At 38.4% G+C, this 22,421-nt stretch overlaps 1 protein-coding gene across 2 annotated transcripts in view; it reads left to right on the forward strand.

The window, feature by feature from the left end:
• The window catches only part of zbtb20 (zinc finger and BTB domain containing 20), a 43,780-nt gene extending 33,896 nt beyond the window's left edge, over positions 1–9,884 (forward strand). For both annotated transcript variants that reach the window (XM_046317543.1, XM_046317544.1), the window contains one exon: positions 7,477–9,884. In XM_046317543.1, the coding sequence (XP_046173499.1) occupies positions 7,477–8,006 (530 nt within the window). In that variant the 3' untranslated portion in view covers positions 8,007–9,884. The remainder of the gene's footprint in view (positions 1–7,476) is intronic.
• The last annotated feature ends 12,537 nt before the right edge of the window (positions 9,885–22,421 follow it).

The following is a 22,421-nucleotide window of genomic DNA, read 5'->3' on the forward strand; positions in this document are numbered from 1 at the left end:
GCGCACGAGATGGTAAGCGTTACGAAGGTCCAACTTAGTAAAGCACCTGGCTCCCTGCAGAATCTCATGACATATAACGATTCTTAACCGTTATGTCATTCAGCCCTCGATATCCACGCAGGGGCGCAGAGTACCGTCCTTCTTCTTAACAAAAAGAACCCCGCCCCGGCCGGAGAAGAAGAAGGCACTATGGTACCGGCGTCAAGAGACACAGACAAATAATCCTCGAGAGCCTTACGTTCGGGAGCCGACAGAGAGTATAGTCTACCTCGAGGAGGCGTGGTCCCTGGAAGGAGATCAATACTACAATCATACGACCGGTGAGGAGGAAGGGAGTTGGCTACCGACTGAAGACCGTGCGCAGATCATGATATTCCTCCGGCACTCCTGTCAAATCGCCAGGTTCCTCCTGAGAAGTAGGGAGAGAAGAAACGGGAGGGATGGCAGACATTAAACACTTCACATGACAAGAAACGTTCCAGGATAGGATAGAATTACTAGACCAATTAATAGAAGGATTATGACATACTAGCCAGGGATGACCCAAAACAACAGGTGTAAACGGTGAACGGAAAATCAAAAAGAAATAGTCTCACTGTGGTTACCAGATACTGTGAGAGTTAAAGGTAGTGTCTCAAATTTGATACTGGGAAGATGACTACCATCTAAGGCAAACATGGGCGTAGGCTTGTCTAATGGTCTGAAAGGAATGTTATGTTTCCGAACCCATGCTTCGTCCATGAAACAACCCTCAGCCCCAGAGTCAATCAAGGCACTGCATGTAGCACCCGAACCGGTCCAGCGTAGATGGACCGACATAGTAGTACAAGATCTAGATGAAGGGACCTGAGTAGTAGCGCTCACCAGTAGCCCTCCGCTTACTGATGGGCTCTGGCCTCTTACTGGACATGAAATAACAAAATGTCCAGCAACTCCGCAATAGAGGCACAGGCGGTTGGTGATCCTCTGTTCCCTCTCCTTATTCGAGATGCGAATCCCTCCCAGCTGCATGGGCTCAGTCTCAAAGCCAGAGGAGGGAGATGGTTGCGATAGCAGGGAAACACCGTTGATGCGAGCTCTCTTCCACGAGCCCGGTGACGAAGATCTACCCGTCGTTCTATGCGGATGGCGAGAGCAATCAAAGAGTCCACATCTGAAGGAACCTCCCGGGAAAGAATCTCATCCTTAACCGCTGCGTGGAGTCCCTCCAGAAAACGAGCGAGCAGCGCCGGCTCGTTCCACTCACTAGAGGCAGCAAGAGTGCGAAACTCAATGGAATAATCCGTTATGGACCGTTCACCTTGGCATAAGGAAGCCAGGGCCCTAGAAGCCTCCTCACCAAAAACTGAACGGTCAAAAACCCGAATCATCTCCTCTTTAAAGTTCTGGAATCTGTTAGAGCAATCAGCCCTTGCCTCCCAGATAGCTGTGCCCCATTCTCGAGCCCGGCCAGTAAGGAGTGAAATGACGTAAGCAACCCGAGCTCTCTCTCTAGAGTATGTGTGGGGTTGGAGAGAGAACACAATCTCACACTGCGTGAGAAAGGAGCGGCACTCAGTGGGCTGCCCGGAGTAGCAAGGTGGGTTATTAACCCTGGGTTCTGGAGGCTCGGCAGGCCAGGGAGTAACAGGTGGCACGAGACGTAGACTCTGGAACTGTCCAGAGAGGTCGGAAACCTGAGCGGCCAGGTTCTCCACGGCATGGCGAGCAGCAGACAATTCCTGCTCGTGTCTGCCGAGCATGGCTCCTTGGATCTTGACGGCAGTGTAAACAGCGTCTGAAGTCGCTGGGTCCATTCTTTGGTCGGTTCCTTCTGTCATGCAGGTGAAGGAGGACCCAAACGCGACTTAACAGAAACAGAGTTTATTAATGTTCAAAACCGAATAACTGAAATCCTCTAGATTAGTAGAGGGGAAAACAACTGGAGAAGCGGCCACAGACTGCAGGTCGCTTCGGGTAGGCGCAGGCCGTAGTCAACTGAGACACCTGCTCACACGCAGCGTCTGAAGAAGGCACAAAACACGACAGGACAGGGTGATACACAATCACGGCAAAAAACACGACAGGACAGGGCGAAACGCAATCACAGCATCGTGAATACAATGCAAGGAACCGACGGAACAGGAACGGATTACAAAGGAATAAATAGGGAATCTAATCAGGGGAAAGGATCGGGAACAGGTGTGGGAAGACTAAATGATGATTAGGGGAATAGGAACAGCTGGGAGCAGGAACGGAACGACAGAGAGAAGAGAGAGCGAGAGAGTGAGAGAGGGAGGGGGAGAGAGAGGGATAGGAGGGAAAGAACCAAATAAGACCAGCAGAGGGAAACGAATAGCATGGGGAGCACAGGGACAAGACATGATAATAAATGACAAACATGACAAAACACATCAAAATGAACATCAACGTGCACTATAAGCATCAATATACACTATACACATCAATATACATATTAATATACACTATACACATTAATATACAAACCAATATACACAATACACTACACTATACAAATCAATAAACACTATACACATTAATATACACAATACACTACACTATACAAATCAATAAACACTATACACATCACTAGACACTAAACACATCACATCAACATACACTATACACATCAATGTACACATGAATATACACACCAATATACACGTCACTATACATTAATTTACACATCAATATATAAACCAATATAAACTACACTATACACATCAATATAAACATCACTATACACTAAACACATTAATATATACATGAATATACACTATACACATCAATATACACGTCAATATACACAGAAATGTACTCTATACAAATCAATATACACTATACACATCACTATACACATCAATATACACTATACACATCAATATACACTATACACATCAATATACACTATACACATCAATATACACTATACACATCACTATACACATCAATATACACTATACACATCAATATACACTATACACATCCCTATACACATCAATATACACTAAAAATATCAATATACACATCAGCATATGCTGGGGAGGCAGGTAGCCTAGTGGTTAGAGCGCTGGGCCAGTAACCAGAAAGCTGCTGGATCAAATCCCTGAGCTGACAAGGTAGAAATCTGTTGTTCTGCCCCTGAGCAAGGCAGTTTGTTCCCTGAGGGCAGAAGACGTGGATGGCAGCCCCCTGCGTCTCTCTGATTCAGAGAGTTTAATGCGGAAGACACATTTCAGTTGAAGGCATTCAGATGTACAAGTGACTAGGTATCCCCCTGTTCCTTATACACATCAATATACACAACACTACACTATACACATCAATATACACAAATATACACTATACATATCAATATACACTATACACATCAATATACAAACCAATATAGACTATACACATCAATATACACTATTTACATCAATATACAGATCAATATACAGTAGCAGTCAAAACTCTTGGCATTCTCTCAACCAGCTTCACCTGGAATGCTTTTCCAACAGTTTTGAAGGAGTTCCTTCACTCGGCGGTCCAACTCATTCCAAAACATCTCAATTGGGTTGAGGTCGGGTGATTGTGGCGGCCAGGTCATCTGATGCACCACTCCATTCCGCAAATGAACTTTTAACAAAGCACACCTATTAATTTAAACTAATTCCAGATGACTACCTCATGAAGCTGCTTGAGTGAATGCCAAGTGTGTACAGAGCTGTCATCAAGGCAAAGGGTGGCTACTTTGAAGAATCTCAAATATAAATGATTTGTTTAACCTCTCTGGGATATGGGGGACGCTTGCGTCCCACTTGGCCAACAGCCAGGGAAAATGTAGAGCTCCAAATTCAAATAAAATACTATAAAAATCAAACTTTCATTAAATCACACGTAAGATACCAAATTAAAGCTACACTCGTTGTGAATCCAGCCAACGTGTCAGATTTCAAAAAGGCTTTTTGGCGAAAGCATAAGATCCTATTATCTGATGATAGCACAACAGTAAACAAAGAGAGAAAGCATATTTCAACCATGCAGGCACTACACAAAACGCAGAAATAAAATATAAATCATGCCTTACCTTCGACAAGCTTATTTTGTTGGCACTTCAATATGTCCTATAAACATCACAAATGGTCCTTTTGTTCGAGTAATTCCGTCGATAATATATCCAAAATGTCCATTTATTTGGTGCGTTTGATCCAGAAAAACACTGGTTCCAACTTTCTCAACGTCACTACAAAATATCTCAAAACTCTCAAAACTTTGCCAAAACATTTCAAACTACTTTTGTAATACAACTTTAGGTATTTTAAAACGTCAATAATCGATCAAATTGATTACTGGACAATCTGTGTTCAATACAGGAAGACAACAAACTCACGCTACTTTTCAAGTCATGCTCTTCTCTCAAAAAGTTGACTTCAAATGACACTCATTCAAGATGGCCGTACTTCTTCATTTCACAAAGGAATAACCTCAACCAATTTCTAAAGACTGGTGACATCCAGTGGAAGCGGTAGGAACTGCAAACAAGTCCCTTAGAAATCTAGTGAAGTGAACACTTTTTTGGTTACTACATGATTCCATATGTGTTATTTCATAGTTTTGATGTCTAAACTATTATTCTACAATGGAGAAAATAGTAAAAAAATAAAGAAAAACCATTGAATGAGTAGGTGTGACCAAACGCTTGACTGGTACTGTACATAAGGGATAATCAACAAGGGGCTATGTGTTCTATAGGAAATAATGAAGGAGGTGGAATGTGTGTTCCAAGACGTGGAGTGGAACTGACCATCCATGGAGTTGCATTATTTTCCATAGAACACATAGCTCCTCATTTATTATCCCTTATGTACAGTACGAGTCAAAAGTTTGGTCACACCTATTCATTCAAAACTATGAAATAACACATATGGAATCATGTAGTAACCAAAAGTCCTGAGTTGATTATCCCTTTCATACCATGGCTATAATTTCATACATTTGCCACTAGAAATTAGGTTAATTTGCCAGTAGACATGTGTTCAACATCCACTGAAGTAGCTAGAAAGTTGACTAGATAACTACAGTAGTTGCTGTGGTAACCAAACAAACAGACTTGCTAGCTTGATATTATGAAAACCAGTGGTGTAAAGTAATTAAGTACTACTTAAGTTGTTTTTTGGGGTATCTGTACTTTACTATTTATATTTTTGACCATTTTTACTTCACTACATTTTCCCTGACACCCAAAAGTATTCGTTACATTTTGAATGGTTAGCAGGACAGGAAAATTGTCTAATCCACACACTTATCAAGAGAACATCCCTGGTCATTCCTACTGCCTCTGAGCTGGTGGACTCACTAAACACACATGCTTCATTTGTAAATGATGTCTGAGTGTTGGAGCGCCGCGCCCCTGGTCCTAAAAAATGTCTGGTTTGCTTAATATAAGGAATTTGAAATGATTTATACTTTTGATACTTAGGTATATTTTAGCAATTCCATTTACTTTTGATACTTAAGTATATTTAAAACCAAATACTTTTAGACTTTTACTCAAGTATAATTTTACTGGGTGACTTTCACTTTTACTTGAGTCATTTTCTGTTAATTAAGATATCTTTACTTTTACTCAAGTATGACAATTGGTTACTTTTTCCACCACTAATGAAAATCGAATTCAACAATACCAATACTGTTTTCAATTTGACTTTTGCTTTCAAAAGCAGCTTAAACAAAACATGTAAAAATGAACTAAGGCACATATACCAGGTTTCTGGTATATGGCCAAAAGGCTGTACTTTCACTGCTTTCACTGCAAAAGGCTGTACTTTGGCACGACGCATCTCGGTGTATAATGGCCATATACCACACCCCCCTCAAGCCTTATTGCTTAAATATACACTATACACATCAATATACACTATACACATCACTGTACACATCAATATACACTGTACACATCAATATACACTATACATGTCAATATACACATCAATATACATTATACACATCAATATACCCATCAATATACACAACAATATTCACACAAAAAGCATCAACACAATCATAGAGAACAAACATCTTCAGTACAAAGGTGCTCAATCACCCTTTATTAATTCCCTCCTAATAAATGTGTATTTTGTTTAGTTGCTTTATGTATATGGGTTATTTCTTGATGGGTGGATGGCTGACTCTGATTCAGAGGGGTTGGGTTAAATGCGGAAGAAACGTTTCAGTTTCTTGAATGCATTCAGTTGTACGACTGACTAGGTATCCCCCTTTCCCTTTATACAGTATATTTGTTTTCTGTGCATGAAAGAAGTAGTGATTTTCAGGGATTGACATTAAAGGTTGTGCTACTGGCCAGGCAAGTGAACTTTCTGGTTTCTTCCCTTATGGAAGGAATGGCAGTTGGGCAAGTTGAGCCTTCTCTGTGGTTTCCCCATTGGTCAGGTGAAAACAACCAAACTTTCCAGTAGCCTAAAATGTGTATTTTTGGTTCCTCCCAATTGTTTATTAAGTGAAAGAGAGACAATTTATGGCACTTTATGGCTCTAGCTGTTTGCACACAGAAGTGTCATAAATTGTCATTCCATGGAGGGCCAAGTGTCTGTAGGTTTTTGCTCCTCCCTTGTACTTAGTCACTAATTAGTAAAGAACTCCCCTCACCTGGCTGTCTAGGTCTTCATTGAGAGGAAAATGCAAAAACCCGCAGACACCCCTGACTTCAAAAATGGGCAGGAACCATAAATATCTGTTGTAGGTTACCTTAATGTCAATCCCTGATTTAGATTCAACTGATCTATACAAATGAGTTATAAGGCTCTGTCACATTGAAAAGTGAACTGTGGCTACCTGCATCATGTAGCTGATATGATGTTTTTGATTACATTATAGTGGGTGATATATAATGCCCTGTATGGTTGCCCATTAAGCTTGTTCTGTATATCACACATTGATTAGGTACTATTTGTCATTTTAAAGTATCAGTGGGTGGTTGGTGCATAAATATTAAAAGAATAGGGAAGACAACACAGAGCAGGATGTTGGAAGGGTTCAAATTTGACCTGAATTCATAATTGGGCCATTTAAGAGCAGAATGAAAGAGCAGTGAATATTAAAAATGATCTTGTTTTTGATTAGTTTACAAAATATATTCAAACTGAGATACTCGTTCATACACTGATAACATGTTAATGAGTAAGAGGGAAATATCGGTGCCTATTCAAATGTAACGAATCAGACACTGGAGGATGAGCGTGTCCATAAACAATGGCTGCTTGACAGTGAGTTCATGGACTGAGGTGTTGGGTTTACTGTTGTTTTGTGATGAGCACCGTCCTCGTTAATTAGCAAAAATCAGGAAACATTCTCAAGGCTACATTCGAAGAATGGAGCTTCACTGTCAGTCAGTGTTCTTTGTTGTTTAGCAGGGTTTTGTGTTTTTCTGTCTCCTTTTTCCTCCTAATGACTGTGACTTCTTTGTACATCCAGGTGAGAAACCACATCAGTGCAGCATCTGCTGGCGCTCGTTCTCCCTGAAGGATTACCTAATCAAACACATGGTCACTCACACAGGGGTGCGTGCCTACCAGTGCAGCATCTGCAACAAACGCTTCACCCAAAAGAGCTCCCTCAACGTCCACATGCGGCTGCACCGTGGAGAGAAGTCCTATGAGTGCTACATCTGCAAGAAGAAGTTCTCTCACAAGACCCTGCTGGAGAGACACATGGCTCTGCACAGCACAGGGGGCGCTGTCACAGGGCTGTCGGGGGCAGCAGGCGCCGGTGGTCCCGTCTCCATCCCCATGGCCGTGCCCGAACCTGGCGCCGGCGTGGTGGCCCTCGCCATGCCCATCGGCGGTGGCGCAGGAGTAGGGGGTGGGGTCGGACCAGGAGTGGGTGTGGCTGCGGAGGCAAGCTGCCAAGAAGGGACCACCTACGTGTGCTCCGTCTGCCCTGCCAAGTTCGACCAAATTGAGCACTTCAATGACCACATGCGAATGCATGTCTCCGATGGATAAGTACAAATAGATACACTTCTTTAAAAAATATTAAATGAAAAGAAAAATGGCACTAGATTTTTTTTTATTTTGAGGCATGAAGAATAATCAGTATAGACACTGGCACATTAAGTTTCCCAGAAATGAGTTTTTTTTTGTTATTCTAAAAGAAAAACAAGATGGTGGCCTTAAGGCTTTGTAGTTTGATATTGATCCACTGGATGGATCCTTACTACAGGCCTCTAAATGTATGCTTTCCTAAAATACTGATTTATGTGTTGAACACTACCGAAAGGCCTATGAAAGAAACACACACACATACACAAATTCAAACTCACACACCTATATACAGTATAAATATATCTTTGTATGAGTGTATGTGTTAATCTGTGTATGTGTGTACTTGTGCGTGTGTATTTGTATGTGTGCGTGTGTGTGCGTGTGCAAACATTGCCATGGAATTTGGAACATGGTAAATGTAATCCCATATTGACCGTTTTGGACACTATTAGGAGTCCAAGCTTACTGTGGTATAATTTTCACAAAAAAATATAAAAAATCTGGCTTGGGCTAAAGATTCCCTCTGAAAAATATTGTTGGTCACAAGTTTGCCTTCTTATGTAGGGTAAGAAAAGGAGAGTAATTAATTTGACACTGGGTTTTTATTTATTATCATTAAGGTATTGAGGGATTACAATACAGCTGTTGTGAAGGTACAAATTGATATTAATAATTGTACTGAAATGTAACTTCCTGTGAGTGGGTATAGAAATGGGTATTTAGTATATGTGTTATTGTCCATGCATTTTGATGGTTCAGGTTAAGTTTACAAAATTAGGGTTGTTGATAAGACAGTATTTGAGCAAAAATGTAATATTATTAGGAGTTTATTTCATTTGCATACACTGCCACTAATATCTTAGAAGACTGTTAATGCTATTAGACCTCTTCCATTTACAACATGTGACATAGCAAAAGACTAAAGGTTCTTCTTGACATAATGAGGTTATAAATGATTGTTTAGTTCTACAAAGAGGATTTGACATGTGCAGTTGTAGCAGGCTTGATTGAGTATGCTACCAGACTCATCTTGACTGCTGCTTCGCAATCTGCACCAGACTGTTATCAGCTGTAGATTACAACATGATTGGTCAATATTACTATTAACGTTTAAATTAAGAAACTAAAATATATTATTTGATAATGGAATGGTTTACCAGGATAGTATAAGACAGCTGTCAGATAGATTACCGGTAAATTGAGTGATTCTGTGAACTTGCATTGGACAAAAATATAATTGTATGACCTAAATCTCTGTATATCCTGTTCCTATGGACATGACACAGCTATTTGAGCAGGTGGAGAAACTAAAATGCACTACTCCTGAAATGTTAGCTCCACCTGGTGGCCCAAATGGCATGTCACGTTCGGACATTTAATACAGACACCGAGACAGACGGGGCAAAAGAAACCACAATAACATATAATCCCGGTCAATAATTACTTCATAATATAACACAACTTGCAGATGGACATCCAAGACAATAAGATACATTCCTGATTTCACAGATACCTAGACACAGTGTGTACAGAATAGGTTTGGGAGTAAAGCAAGTGTCACGTCACTCAAAGGCTCTGCTCTGATATTTGGCTTACTGTTCATGCATTTTATCCAAAATAAGACACACACGTCTGCCTGCAACTGCAATCTGAAGATTTTGCTCATTTCTTTGAGTAGACACCTTTTTAGTTACCATGACGAGATAGTAACTTACCAGAATTACAGTACAGTCTGAAAACAATATGTTGTAGATAAAAACAAAGTGCTGCTTTGCACATTTTCTTCAAATGCCTGTGCTTAATATTTTATTGTTTTACTTAATAAATGAAATTCTATTATTTTCATTTGTTCATTTTTTAAAGGAAAACATCTTTCTTAAAAGCTTGATAAGAGGACTGCATTATTTTCTTGCATAGCCTATATGTTGCACTGCTTGAGCCGATAAGTGCACTACTGTTACCAGAGATATTATAGTTTTAGAGAAAAATAATCATTTTTTATCTAATAATTTGTTGTAGAATTAACGTGTTAGAATAGCTTTGTTCCATTTTACGATAAGGTCATTTTATGTTTCTTCGCTTTTGTTATCTCTTGTTATTATATGTATTTACTTGTGCTGTGTTTGTGCAAGCGTTTAGTTCTATTTAAATGTGATCCATCGTGTTTTCAACCTTTTAATGTATTCTTTTCAAGAGGTAATCCCCTTCAACAGCAGTTATCCCATTGCATACATTAGAACAGATGCTGAATTTTCATACAAAAGCATTCATGCCAAACTAAATCCCCCCCCACCAAAAAAAGAAAAAAATATTTTATTTTATAGTGTCCTTGGACATAAATTATGTGTTTTTTTTTAGAACAAGTTTCTTTAGGAATTACAGGGTGGGTGGGAGATTGTACGCAGCTATTATTTGCTATTTGTAAATTGTACACAAGTCTGCATCTCTTGTGTTTGTCTGTGTGAGTGTTTGTGTGTGTTGTATAATCAAACTATTGGTGTCCCAAGTGGAGGTGTAAAACCTGAACTGTAGGGCTTCCTTTGCAATATGCAGTGCAGGTACTGTGAGACGCAGCTTTAGCTAACCCTCTTGGGCTAATAAACACATTTGTTGTGCACATTTACAAAGACATCTATTGATCAAATATTGATAGTGGTAAATACATTGCCCCGAGTGGAAGAAGTGCATGGCATCTTGTGCCTAGTGCTTTAGTTAGCTTCAGCTGGTTGATATTTGGATAAGGCCTACCTAATACTCTTCTATCATCTTCACCGTATTCTATCTTTGTCTCTTTCAAATTGAAAACAAGGAAGTGATGAGGGCTATTAGTTAGTAATCAATCCCAGAGTTTCCTCATATCATCAGAGCGAGGGCCTTGCATTATGTTTCACAGAGTTTCATCTGGTCACTGAAATAGCATGTGGTTGTCAAGTAAAGGGAACAATATATGTGACTTGTGATTGGGCCGCAGTTTGTTATCCTCTGCTGCAGAGGTCTCTATCGGGAACACAAGCCTATAAATGCTTCTACTCTGTTGCTCCCATTGCTACTCTGTAGGACCAGGAACTGCATGTCTGCATACAAGGTTAATTGTGTCTGTAGTCTTAGAGGACTCTGTAGTCTCATGTTTGATGAGACAAAGTCCTTAACAGATGGTTACAGTATGTAAGGAACTGCTGAGATCTATTTTGATCACGTGTTATTGCTCTGGCATACAGTTGTTGTTGGTGGTGATAGTGGTGGTAGGTGTGGTAGGGGTGGTGGTGGTGGTGGTGGTGGTGGTAGAGGGAGTAGTGGTGGAGGTGGTGGTGTTGTCTGCTCTATGGAACAATATAGAAATGGTCAACCAGCTAGGCAGAGCAGTACATTCACCAAGTTAGTCCCAGTAAACACAGTAAGAACCATGCACTGTGAACTAAGTCCAACCTTCAGTTTCAGAAACAGAATAATGAATGCTAAACAATTTAACCATCACTTATTTCTTATGAAACCAAGACCAGACTACAGTTGCTTCCAAATGTATTATCAGTGAGATAATCTAGCATTATTTTGACCACTTTGCAGTCTCTTACAGTCAGCCTAAATGATATTTATGTAATAAATGAATCAAATGCACTATTGACTGTAGATGTTTTTCTAAAGTACATTTTCTCGTTGTCATAGGTTGTGAAAAAAGATAATAGCAAAGGAATAGTTTAATGTTGGTTTTGAGATATTTCGAGAGTGGATTTGGGCTATATAAATCACCCATATTATCCCACAGCTCACGAGACAGGTTCATTGGAAACATAACATCATCTTTGACAATACTGAGGTACAGACCTGCTGGCTCTCCCCTGCCCATAGATGGTTGACCTCACTTATACCTATGTGTGACTTACAAGCAGACGTTTAGCATTAGTATCACCATATGATACAATAAATTGACATGACATAAGAACTTTCCAGGATTTGTTTTCCAACAATGCCATGTTTTGTCGGCAGTCCCTCCATGGCCTTTCTTGTCATTCTCTCTTTTGTTTGATTAACTTATTGTACCAGTGGCTCATGTCATTGTGTTCAATTAATAGTTAGTTAAAAAGTTGGGGAAACATGCAGTGCAACCTTGAAATACGCCCCTGTCGCTGTTGTCCTTGGTTTATATACTATACAGTCAAGAAAGAGTTTAGAATTTATGTTTGTAAGATTACTATAACATAATGTATTTTTCAGCTATACAATATATTCACAAGTATAGAATTAGTTAGAATTAAGCCTACAGCTTTTCGTTTGGTGTTTTAACTATCATGTTCTTATATTTCACGTTTTTACTTAATTGTAGAGACACAGGATCAGTTTTGCAGTGTGTTTGAATCATCTATGTGCTTGTGTGTTCCAGGGCTTTAATTTGCCTGTTTTTCTTGCAACCATTATGTACCGGTGCATTTGTAAATAGTTTTTAGTTAGTGGGCAAAGGATAGACAGCCATTGAGTAAGACATCATAGCTTGTCAGAAGCGCCTATCTTCTCGTTGGACATGAACCCTCTTTTCAAATGGGAGATACTGTACTTTCAGTTGAAGATTTTAAAAAAGGAAAATATAACAAATGTAGTGCGAAGACTAATGTGATGTGATCAGTTACTAGTATAGCTCTTGTGACTAAGCAGGCTTTTAGAGAAAAACCCATGCTGTTTATCTTACAGTTCCTGATTTACTTTCCTTCAGTGTCCTCACATTCATTTTATTCACTCACCTAGAGTAGTAATACATAGTAACTCAGAAACGAACAATTACCATGACAGCAAACCTGCTGGCATACATTATACAGATACAGTCCAACTACATAATATCAGTTGAATCTAAAGTATATATACACAGTTTTTTTTATCAATATGTTCTTCATCAACAACTTTAACACATATAATGGAAAGCGTTTGAGATACAGACAGAAATGTAACTATAGGAATATGCTTTGAGGGATATAAGGAGTATGCCTAGCTATCAAGTGCCTATTTATACATTACTATACTAAATCTTCATAAAGTAGTTTTTCTCTCCTACCGTACATTTTTCAAATATATACAGTAGCTATATACACATGATAATCTATACACAAATTATAACAATATTTATACTACTATAACAGCAATGATGGTCACAGTCATAACACAGTGCATCCTAAGAAAGCCCTTTAAAATATCTTTATCCGCCTCAAATCTTCTATTTATATAAGATAGATTTGTTATTATTTCCTGCTGACATACTTAGTTTTATAACTAGTACATAGGAGAAAACAGCTAAGATAAACAACTGGAGTTCATGAACTGTAGTAAAGATTTGCTATAAGGGGCTTGGCCATGGGGCATTCAACTAACTCTTCTTCATTAAAACAATGAGTAAGCATGCATGTGTAGTAATATGATATAGTAGCTAGTCCCTATCTTAATGTTTGCCATTACAAAAACACAACATTGTTTTGTTCGTCTAAAACTACAGGTATGTGTTCCGAAAGATTTTGAACAGTTTTGCGTAGTTTGCCCAGGTTTGTAAGCACACCTAAATTGTCATGACTTCTGGCTTATCAGCACCAGCCATCATTCTTCTGCCACACTGAATGTCTATAATTACATTTGGGGGGGTTTTGCTGTTAAAAATAATATAAATAGTAGTCACTAAACCATTTCTTTTCTTACCTTTCGATTTTTGTTTTGATGCAAAATACCTACCACAATCAAATGTTGTCCTTAGACATAGCCTAGCTGTTCTCTCAGAATACAGTGATTATGATCTCACATAAGACATGCCAGTCAGTTGAGCACATTCCTTGTGTTTGTTCTCTGGTTGTAGCTCATAATGATGGATAAAGTGTATACTGTTGTCTTTGTGCTGGTCGGAATGTTTCAGACCTAGCAATCAATGATACTACTCGGTCCCTGCAGCTAGCTACACGTGCGCGCCTACGTTACTGTACTTGATCAGTGACATCAGTGCAGTGCTATATTTGCTTCAGCTACTACAGCCTACAACAACACAGCAATATCAGTTAGAAGTGCAATCAAGTTTTACATGAAGAGTACCAAGCATTTGTCTGAGTGCTAGCTGTAATTAAAAGTGTCCTTGTAAGCAAGAATCAGACCGCTAGCAGTCTTGTCATAATCTAGCGTTTTATGAGAGTGTTACTCTACAATATGATTTGGAATCAATATTCACCAATTGTGTGTCTCTCTACCTTGAATTGATAAGGAAAGTTAGTGTCATAAATGATTAGGACCCAATACCCGCAGCATATCTGAAATATGCACATTCCTGTAATGTCCAGAACATTCCTGTCCCTAGTCTGGCCTCACTCTACGAGATTATGTTGTCGATTATTTCAGACTCTGTAACAAATGCTGTGACCCCAACAGCCTTACTAGGACAATAGATCAATGACTTTCTTTTCATTACTTGCTGGTCTGCTCTGCTGGTTATTTTGTCATGTGACATTTTCCCCTCTACGTTGGTTTACCTTTAGTTGAATCTCCACAATAATCATCCTCACATTTATTATAGTATCACTGGCTTGCTAAACTGTATATGATTGCAGATCCGTCTCAGAAAAGCACTGCTTAGCATCTCTGGCATTGATGGTCCCATCATTGGATTTGTTAAAGTTTCTAACCATAGTGCAGAATATGCCCCTGCATAAAGGAAAATGGCCTGCTTGCTACCATGGTGTGTTCTTCTGGAACATGGTGTGTCCTTCTACCTATCGGATTGTGTTCCATATGCAATATATCTCAAACTCTCCCTTAAATGTATCTTAGTTACGGAGAATACTGAGTCATCTAGAAGATGTGGAGTTTGAAAGGTGCTGAATAAAAGAGCCTCAACAGTAGCTTGCTTAGCACCTTGAATAATTGTCTTGGGGCTTTCAGCAGGTCTCTTGCACTTCTCACATGTCCAAAATATAAGTGATGTCTATGGTGAGACTAAGCAACATGCACTGCACTGTGTTACCCATATATATGTTTCTCTACGTTTGTCTCTCTTTTACCTAATAGGTTTGGTGAACATATTTCTGCCCACTTTCTGCCGTGTACCAGACATACTTGTGGTCTCAATCAGCATGCAATCATATATAATTAGTTTGGACATGCAGAACTTCCATTACAATACGTTGCTTGGTGTTGTTAAAGGTGCCGGTGGTAGTAATGATTTGTTGTGATATGAAACCAAACCATCAGGGGGCTATTGAACATGTTGGATGACATATGCTTGTTTCCGTAAACACCAAAGAATGATGAGAATATCACAGTGTCTGAATTTCAAGCAGAAAGAACATTATCTGTTGCGTAAGCGATAACAAAGACTACCAAGATGTACGTTCCTATAAATTTGTATGTGTTCAAATCTGGCAAGATGGCTAAAATTATATTTTCTTTGATACTCAAGACAGGGTGCTTGTGAAAATGCTTTTCTGTGTTTTATCCTCTGATCGCTATTGGTAGACTGTAGTTTAATTGTTGTGTTAATGTGCCTACTGTAGACCAAAATAGCTTTTCTAAAGAAATTCAGCAAAATATAAAAAGAAACCGGACACGTAGTAGTTGTTGTAGAACTATAGCATGTTATAACATGAATAAGATTGTAAATGTTGCATTGTTCCTCTGCTTAAAATTAATACTCAATATCCATTAGTTATTTTTTCTACACACACTTAGCAAATTGATTTAGGCTTTTCAAATACACATTTGATTTTGTTTGATTGATCCGTTTATCTTTGTTTAATCCATTTGTCTGTTATTCCAGTTTTCAGTAATTAATTTCTTCCTGCCATATTGTTGATTTCAAAGCTTTTATTCTCTGATAAACTAAATGCACTCGATTAGCGGAGAACTGATACTAAATTGACATGCCATGCACAATTTATCTGTTTGTCTGACTAATATTCTAAAGACATCTGTCTCAAAATGTTAATCAAACATATAGTGGAAGATCCATACCGAATTTAGACTGTTTTTTCAAACTTTGAGGTGGACCAAAATATGAGTTGCTTTTGCACATACTTGTTTTGCAATGTGTTTTAGCCATTGAGTAAAAGAGTAGGAAGATTAAACTTGCCGCCTCCCATAACAACCGAACCAAGCAACACAAAGAGGCCTAAATCTGATTCAAGGGCAAATGATTTATCCCACAATACGATATTATAACATTTTGATGGCTTACCTAGAGCCTGCTACAGATACATTTCCCCCAGAGAGCTTTAAACTCAAAAGCCAGCTGACATTTGATGAATAATTAAGGCAAAAACAACAAAACGGTGTAAAGATATTACTATTAATTGAGTTGTATTAACATCTTGATGAGTTGGACCAAATTTCTTATCAGTTGGTAGCATACAGTACATGATGTTGATTACTACATTATATATTTGTTGTAATATGAATTGTTCATATCAAAGAAAAATGTAAACCGTTGGAAAATATGTATTAGTAAAATGTAACTTATTGTGGAGGTATGACATCATTTGTATTAGTTAAATGTCACTTATTGTGGAGGTATGACATCATTTGTATTAGTAAAATGTCACTTATTGTGGAGGTATGACATCATTTGAAAGTTTTTTTTTCAAGCTGGATGTTTGAAATATGATTAGTGATTTGGGTCATGCTTCTTTAGTGTGGTAGTTGCATGAAGTCAGTGTCTACATTGGACATTGTAAGATCCACTCAGTGATGAATCAGAAAGTCAGTATGCTCCCACAGTACATGTGTAGATTTATGTTACAGAAAGCTTCAGTTTTTAATCAGATATTCAAGCTTTTTTTTCTGCCATCTTAAAGCTGTTTATTTAACAAATGTACCTGCAGTGAAAAATAAGTTGCACTTACACATATATATATATATTATATATGTGTGTGTGTATGAACATGTATTTAATTAAGAATCTTTTGTTAGGTTTTGTTGCCTGCTTTGGCTTCTGATTTCTTTATCTTCCTGATCAAATACTCCTTATATATTAGAATAATAAACTTGGCAGAAGTGGAGCTGTTGTAGTAACGGTATTTAACATCACAAATAAGCAACCCTGACTTATATGCTGCAGTAATGTTGTGTTTTCAGTTTGTTTTATTTTATGTGTGCTCTAAGTTGGTTGGTATTTTTATTGCTCATATGAAACAACCTTGTTTGAATTGTAAGACTGCTGTTTTGAAATAGGTGATTTTTTTTTTTTATGTATGTAGGTAGGTAGGTATGTATGTAGGTAGGCTACAAGGAAGTTTCATACTTTGACTTGTCAAACACTGGACTGGAGTGAGTTTTCCAACATTTCCAAGTTGAGAGCTACTATATGAGACATGAACCGACTGCACAGAATACAGCCTTATCGCACCCATTACCTGACAGACAGAGAGGGTCCAACCTGCTACAGAAGGAATAGTGACTTCTCTGATTGGAAATTATATTTCCACCATTTAATTGATAAGGTGCTGAAATATATCTGCCAAAATGTTGCATTTGTCAGGCTTATAAAATCTGGCCATCATAATTATACAATGATTTCAAAATTCCCTGTTCTAACAAAATAAGTAAATGCTAAAATATCAAAAGGGATACCACTTAATAGCAATTCATTAATCAAAAGAAACCACTTGGTATATGTTGTCTTACTATGTCAATCAAACATATAGATTGAACCCTGTATTGATCTTAATGTCAGAGTCTTTTTTAGAGCCAACTACCACTTATCAAACCAGAAAAGAGATTTGCACTAAACATATTTTGGTCTTCGTTGATGGAAAGCAATATGACACAGAACAATTGACAGATTCTTCAAGCCACAGTATCTCAAAGAAGAGAGCTGTCTGTGCACAGGGGTAATGCTGTGTAAAAGGTGATATTTCAAAGGTTTGTTGGGGGAAAAAAATTGTGTAAAGGTACAGAATGGAAACTCGTTGTCTTTGAGACGCACATTATAAACTTGGACACGCACACATTGTTGTTCAGAGTTGACATATTTGACCAATCAGAAGTGTCCGAGTCTGAGGTGCATAGTTTCCTCTTGTGATTGTTTTTGAGAAAATGAAACGGCTCTTACTAGCCCTAAATGAGGGACGGGAAGGAGAGGAGAGTTACAACATATCCCATAAACATGCAATCATTGTAAAATGTCCTCATCAAAAAGATAACGGAACAAAAGGTAAAAAAGGTTTATGTTACGTAGACACATTTTTTCCCCAAATGAATACAACATAAGACATTAAACTTCCTCCATGTTAAAACATACAGTTTTCTTCACTGATTTACTCATTTTTGTTTTAAAACACTCATATGATCTGTAAAGATTCAAGGTCAGTTCAAGGTCATTTTTCTGGGAAATGATTGATTAAAAATATTTATGAAAAAAAGACTACAACATTTGTGTAGTAAAACACTGATGGGTGGGAAATGCAACTTTCCTTGTCAATTGTAACATCAGTTTCGCCATCCAAAGAATCAAAGCCCACCCACATATATTGTCATTCATAATTATCCATAAGAAAATAGACAGAGTTAGTGAGGTGAAATATTGTTGACGCCTAAATGTTCTTTATTGAGAATTTTAAATCATCAATCATTTATGATAGCAATCATGACAACTATGATTTTTGGTATCTGGAAATATTAGCTTTCCTGTTATTAGGACTACCGTTTTGTGGTGCTGCAGTTTGTCTAAATATGTTGCGTGTTAGAGGAAGCATAAGTATGTGCCTTCTTGTAATCTCCTTGGTGAGCTTGTTATTATTGAGAAGCTTAAGCCAGCCAATTGTGTTTGCACTAAAACCAAATTGCTTTTGTGATGTAGGCTATTTAAAGCAAGCTTGTTGCGTCACTTTAACCGTACAGTATGCATGAGGGTGAAATTGGTAAGTGATAGGGCTAGAGCTCCCATCTGTTGAACTAGTGCAGCTTAGGGAATCCCCTGAACATATCAGCTTTGTACTGCGTTCAGTTTTTGATTCCATCTCATTCATTACTCTTCTAAATGATCACAGACACATGTTCCACAGTAAATAGTCTCTGTGGAATATCCACACTCTAAAAGATAAGTAAATAACATAAGAAATCAAATACAGCTCTCCTTTTATATTTGTTTCATATGCCACAGCTGAACAGCTGCATTACTGTAGTAAGAGATATTCAACCATTCTCTCAGCCCATGGAGGTGCATGATTACAAGAGGTCGCCTCGAGACTTGCTCAACGTTATTTGTATGTTTTGTGAAAGTTTCTGTTTCTAAGTTATTTGTGTTTGATTAAATCTAAGAGAAAGACCTACAGTACATGCTTTGAGTCTTACAAATGCACCTTATTCATGTCAGTCTTGAGTGGAAAAGACTGGCTATGTAATATCTCTGGTTTAACACCTTACTACACAGCATGTTTTCACTTTATGACAGTTTTGCTATTCTTCCGTGCATATGATTTCCAAAATAAACCTTATATATTTTGTGAAAATGTTTAAAGGGATGTGCCAAAGTTTGGAGGCGATCTCCCAAGTTTTTATGCTAATTATTTGTTCTTTCTTCCTCCTTCAGTTATCACAGTGGTATGTCAAACCTTTCCTATCAATGTGTGAAAGCAAGTTATTTCAGCAAACAGTATCATTACCTGCCATTTTACAGCCCTGTATTTCACATATATTTACCAGTGATGTGTATTTGTTATTATAAAGAAAACTAGCCGTAAAGCTTCATTATGTTACATAATATTGTGACTTTTTTCGAAAAACTGTGAAGACTTATCTTGCATATACTTTATACAGAAGTATTAAGCCTTAATACAAAAGACTAAAAAAAGTGAGGAAGAATAAACTGATTGTTGCTAAGTAAGGATGATTTTTTGTAAATGTTACCAGCACTTTTTTTGTAATTTTCACTCTGAGGTATTGTACAAGTTCACGCTGTTTGTGAAGTTTGATTATGAAGGAATAAAAACTAGTACTTTCCTGTACTTCACAGAAAGTAATGTTGTGTTTTTATTTCATTAAAGGATTTGCTTAGTGGACCAGCCATATATGTTGCTACTTGATGCTTCAATAATTCAAAGGTCCATACTACATTAAAGCCACTGATTTCCAAATAATTTCAACTACTGAAATGTACTCTTTGATGGTCAGCCTATGCAGAGTGTGGTTTTGATCATGTTTAAAAAATTCATCCCCAGACCATAAAGTTCAAATCTTTAGTTTAAGAAAAAAATAAACATTTTATGATTCAAGACATTAGTTATTGTTGATTGCACCTTCTAGTTGGCTATATATAGCTGTTCAGGAAACTACATACCTCTCCAGAATTAAATTATGGAATTAATTCAAAGCCATCAGATGGCTGTATACATTGTTTTACCACACAAACTATGTACAAAAAGACATGAAAACAACCCAACTATTATAGTCATCCTCACTATATGAGCCACATTACAACTGGGTACGTTTATTTTATTTTTTTCTCCATAATTTTGTGGTATCCAATTGGTAGTTACAGTCTCATCGCTGCAACTCCCGTACAGTCTCGGGGAGGTGAAGAAACGACCCAACCAAGCCACAATGCTTCTTGACACAATGCCCACATAAACCGGAAGCCAGCCACACCAATGTGTCGGAGGAAACACAGTCCAACTGGCGACCGTGTCATTGTGCATGCGCCCGGCCCGCCTCAGGAGTCACTAGAGAGTGATGGGACAAGGACATCCCTGCCGGCCAAACCCTCCCCTAACCTGGATGACTTTGGGTCAATTGTGTGCCGCCCCATGGGTCTCCCAGTCGCGGCTGGCTGCGACACAGCCCAGGATCAAACCCAGATCTGTAGTACACTGCGACGCAGTGCTTTAGATCAATGCGCCACTTGGGAGGAAATTACATTATATGTACCTTAGCTTTGATTGGACTGATCATGTCAACATCATACATTCAAAATCTTAGCTAGCAAGCTAGACAAGCAGTCATCATCATAAATCACGTTGACAATCTACTTGCAAATCGTTTTCAAACGTTGTCATATAAAGCGGAAATTATAAGATAAAACGTATCTGTGCGTATCGGCAATTGGACACAAACGTTTCACAACAAGTTGGAAATCGCTAATTCAACAATGAGTGGTTTGGAAGGAAACAGTGGCTAACTCAGAGTGTTGCAAAGCAATCACTAGCCTACTATTCAGTGTTGTGGGTGTGTGGTTCAAGTCTGGGTTTAATGGTCTCTTTTCCAATCTTAAAAGGATAAACTTTCAACACCGTGGGCAAGAAAAGTTTGAATACATTGGCCATGCTGTCAATCCAGCATGACTTTAGTGAGTTCAAGACAACTGGGAACTCTGATAAAAACTAGTTCCGACTGGGAAAATACGTTTTGAACAGTCATTCAACTCGGAATTCCAAGTCTGGAACTTGGAATTCCAAGTCTGGAACTCGGGCCTCTTTCTAGAGCGCCGACCTGAAGATCACTGACGTCATGATTCGACCTTGTGTTTTTCCGAGTTCCCACTTGTCTTGAAAGCACCATAAATTCAGATAATGCCAGACTTTGATGACAAAATTTGCCCACAAGGACTTCCGTGCCACCTTTCTGTTCCAAGTGAGTACAGCACAACAAGGTGAGTCCAAAAATGTATTTTATGCTACTGCATAAATTATGTAATATGCCAGGGAAATATATAAACTGTAACTAAGAAATTAATACTAAGTGTATGTTCTGTAGTAAACTGTTTGTAGCCCATGTGCCTCACCCTAATAATTTGTTCCCTTTCCCCCTCATAACTTAGCCTACTGTTCTGGCTTGGTGGTGCACTGTAGCCTATAGCCAGTTTTAGAGAAATGTAATCATCAAATATTGTAAGAGCTTTCATTGTCTGCTTATATGCCCCCTTTATTTATACTGCAGTTCTGACTTGGTGTACAGGGAGAATACTGTAAGAACGGCCCATGTTCTGAATTCTGTCACTGTATATTTCTAAAGTTCTGAACAAATGGTTATGACTACGTCCGTCCCAGCTCGCTCATTAATGTCTTAATCAAAATTATGAATTGGTAGTCCCATAGGGCACACAATTGGCCCAGTGTCGTCTGGGTTAAGGGAGGGTTTGGCCAGGGTAGGCCGTCATTGTAAAATAAGAATTTGTTCTTTACTGACTTGCCTTGTTAAATCATTTTATTTTAATTAATTTTTTTAATAAACTGGATGGTCATGATTTGAGCCTAGCATTATTTTTCGGGTAATGGGTAACTGCATAAATGGAGTGTGTCTGTAAGTGGCCGTGTCAACAGAAGTGGGAGGATCAAGAGAAGTGGGTGTATGGAAAGCGAATCAGTTAATTGGGCAGATTTGTTGTCACTCAAGACCGTTTTGCGTGACTGATTGCTACTGCTAACCTACAAA

The sequence above is a fragment of the Oncorhynchus gorbuscha genome, linkage group LG20 (genome assembly GCF_021184085.1).
Source record: "Oncorhynchus gorbuscha isolate QuinsamMale2020 ecotype Even-year linkage group LG20, OgorEven_v1.0, whole genome shotgun sequence".
NCBI lineage: Eukaryota > Metazoa > Chordata > Actinopteri > Salmoniformes > Salmonidae > Oncorhynchus > Oncorhynchus gorbuscha.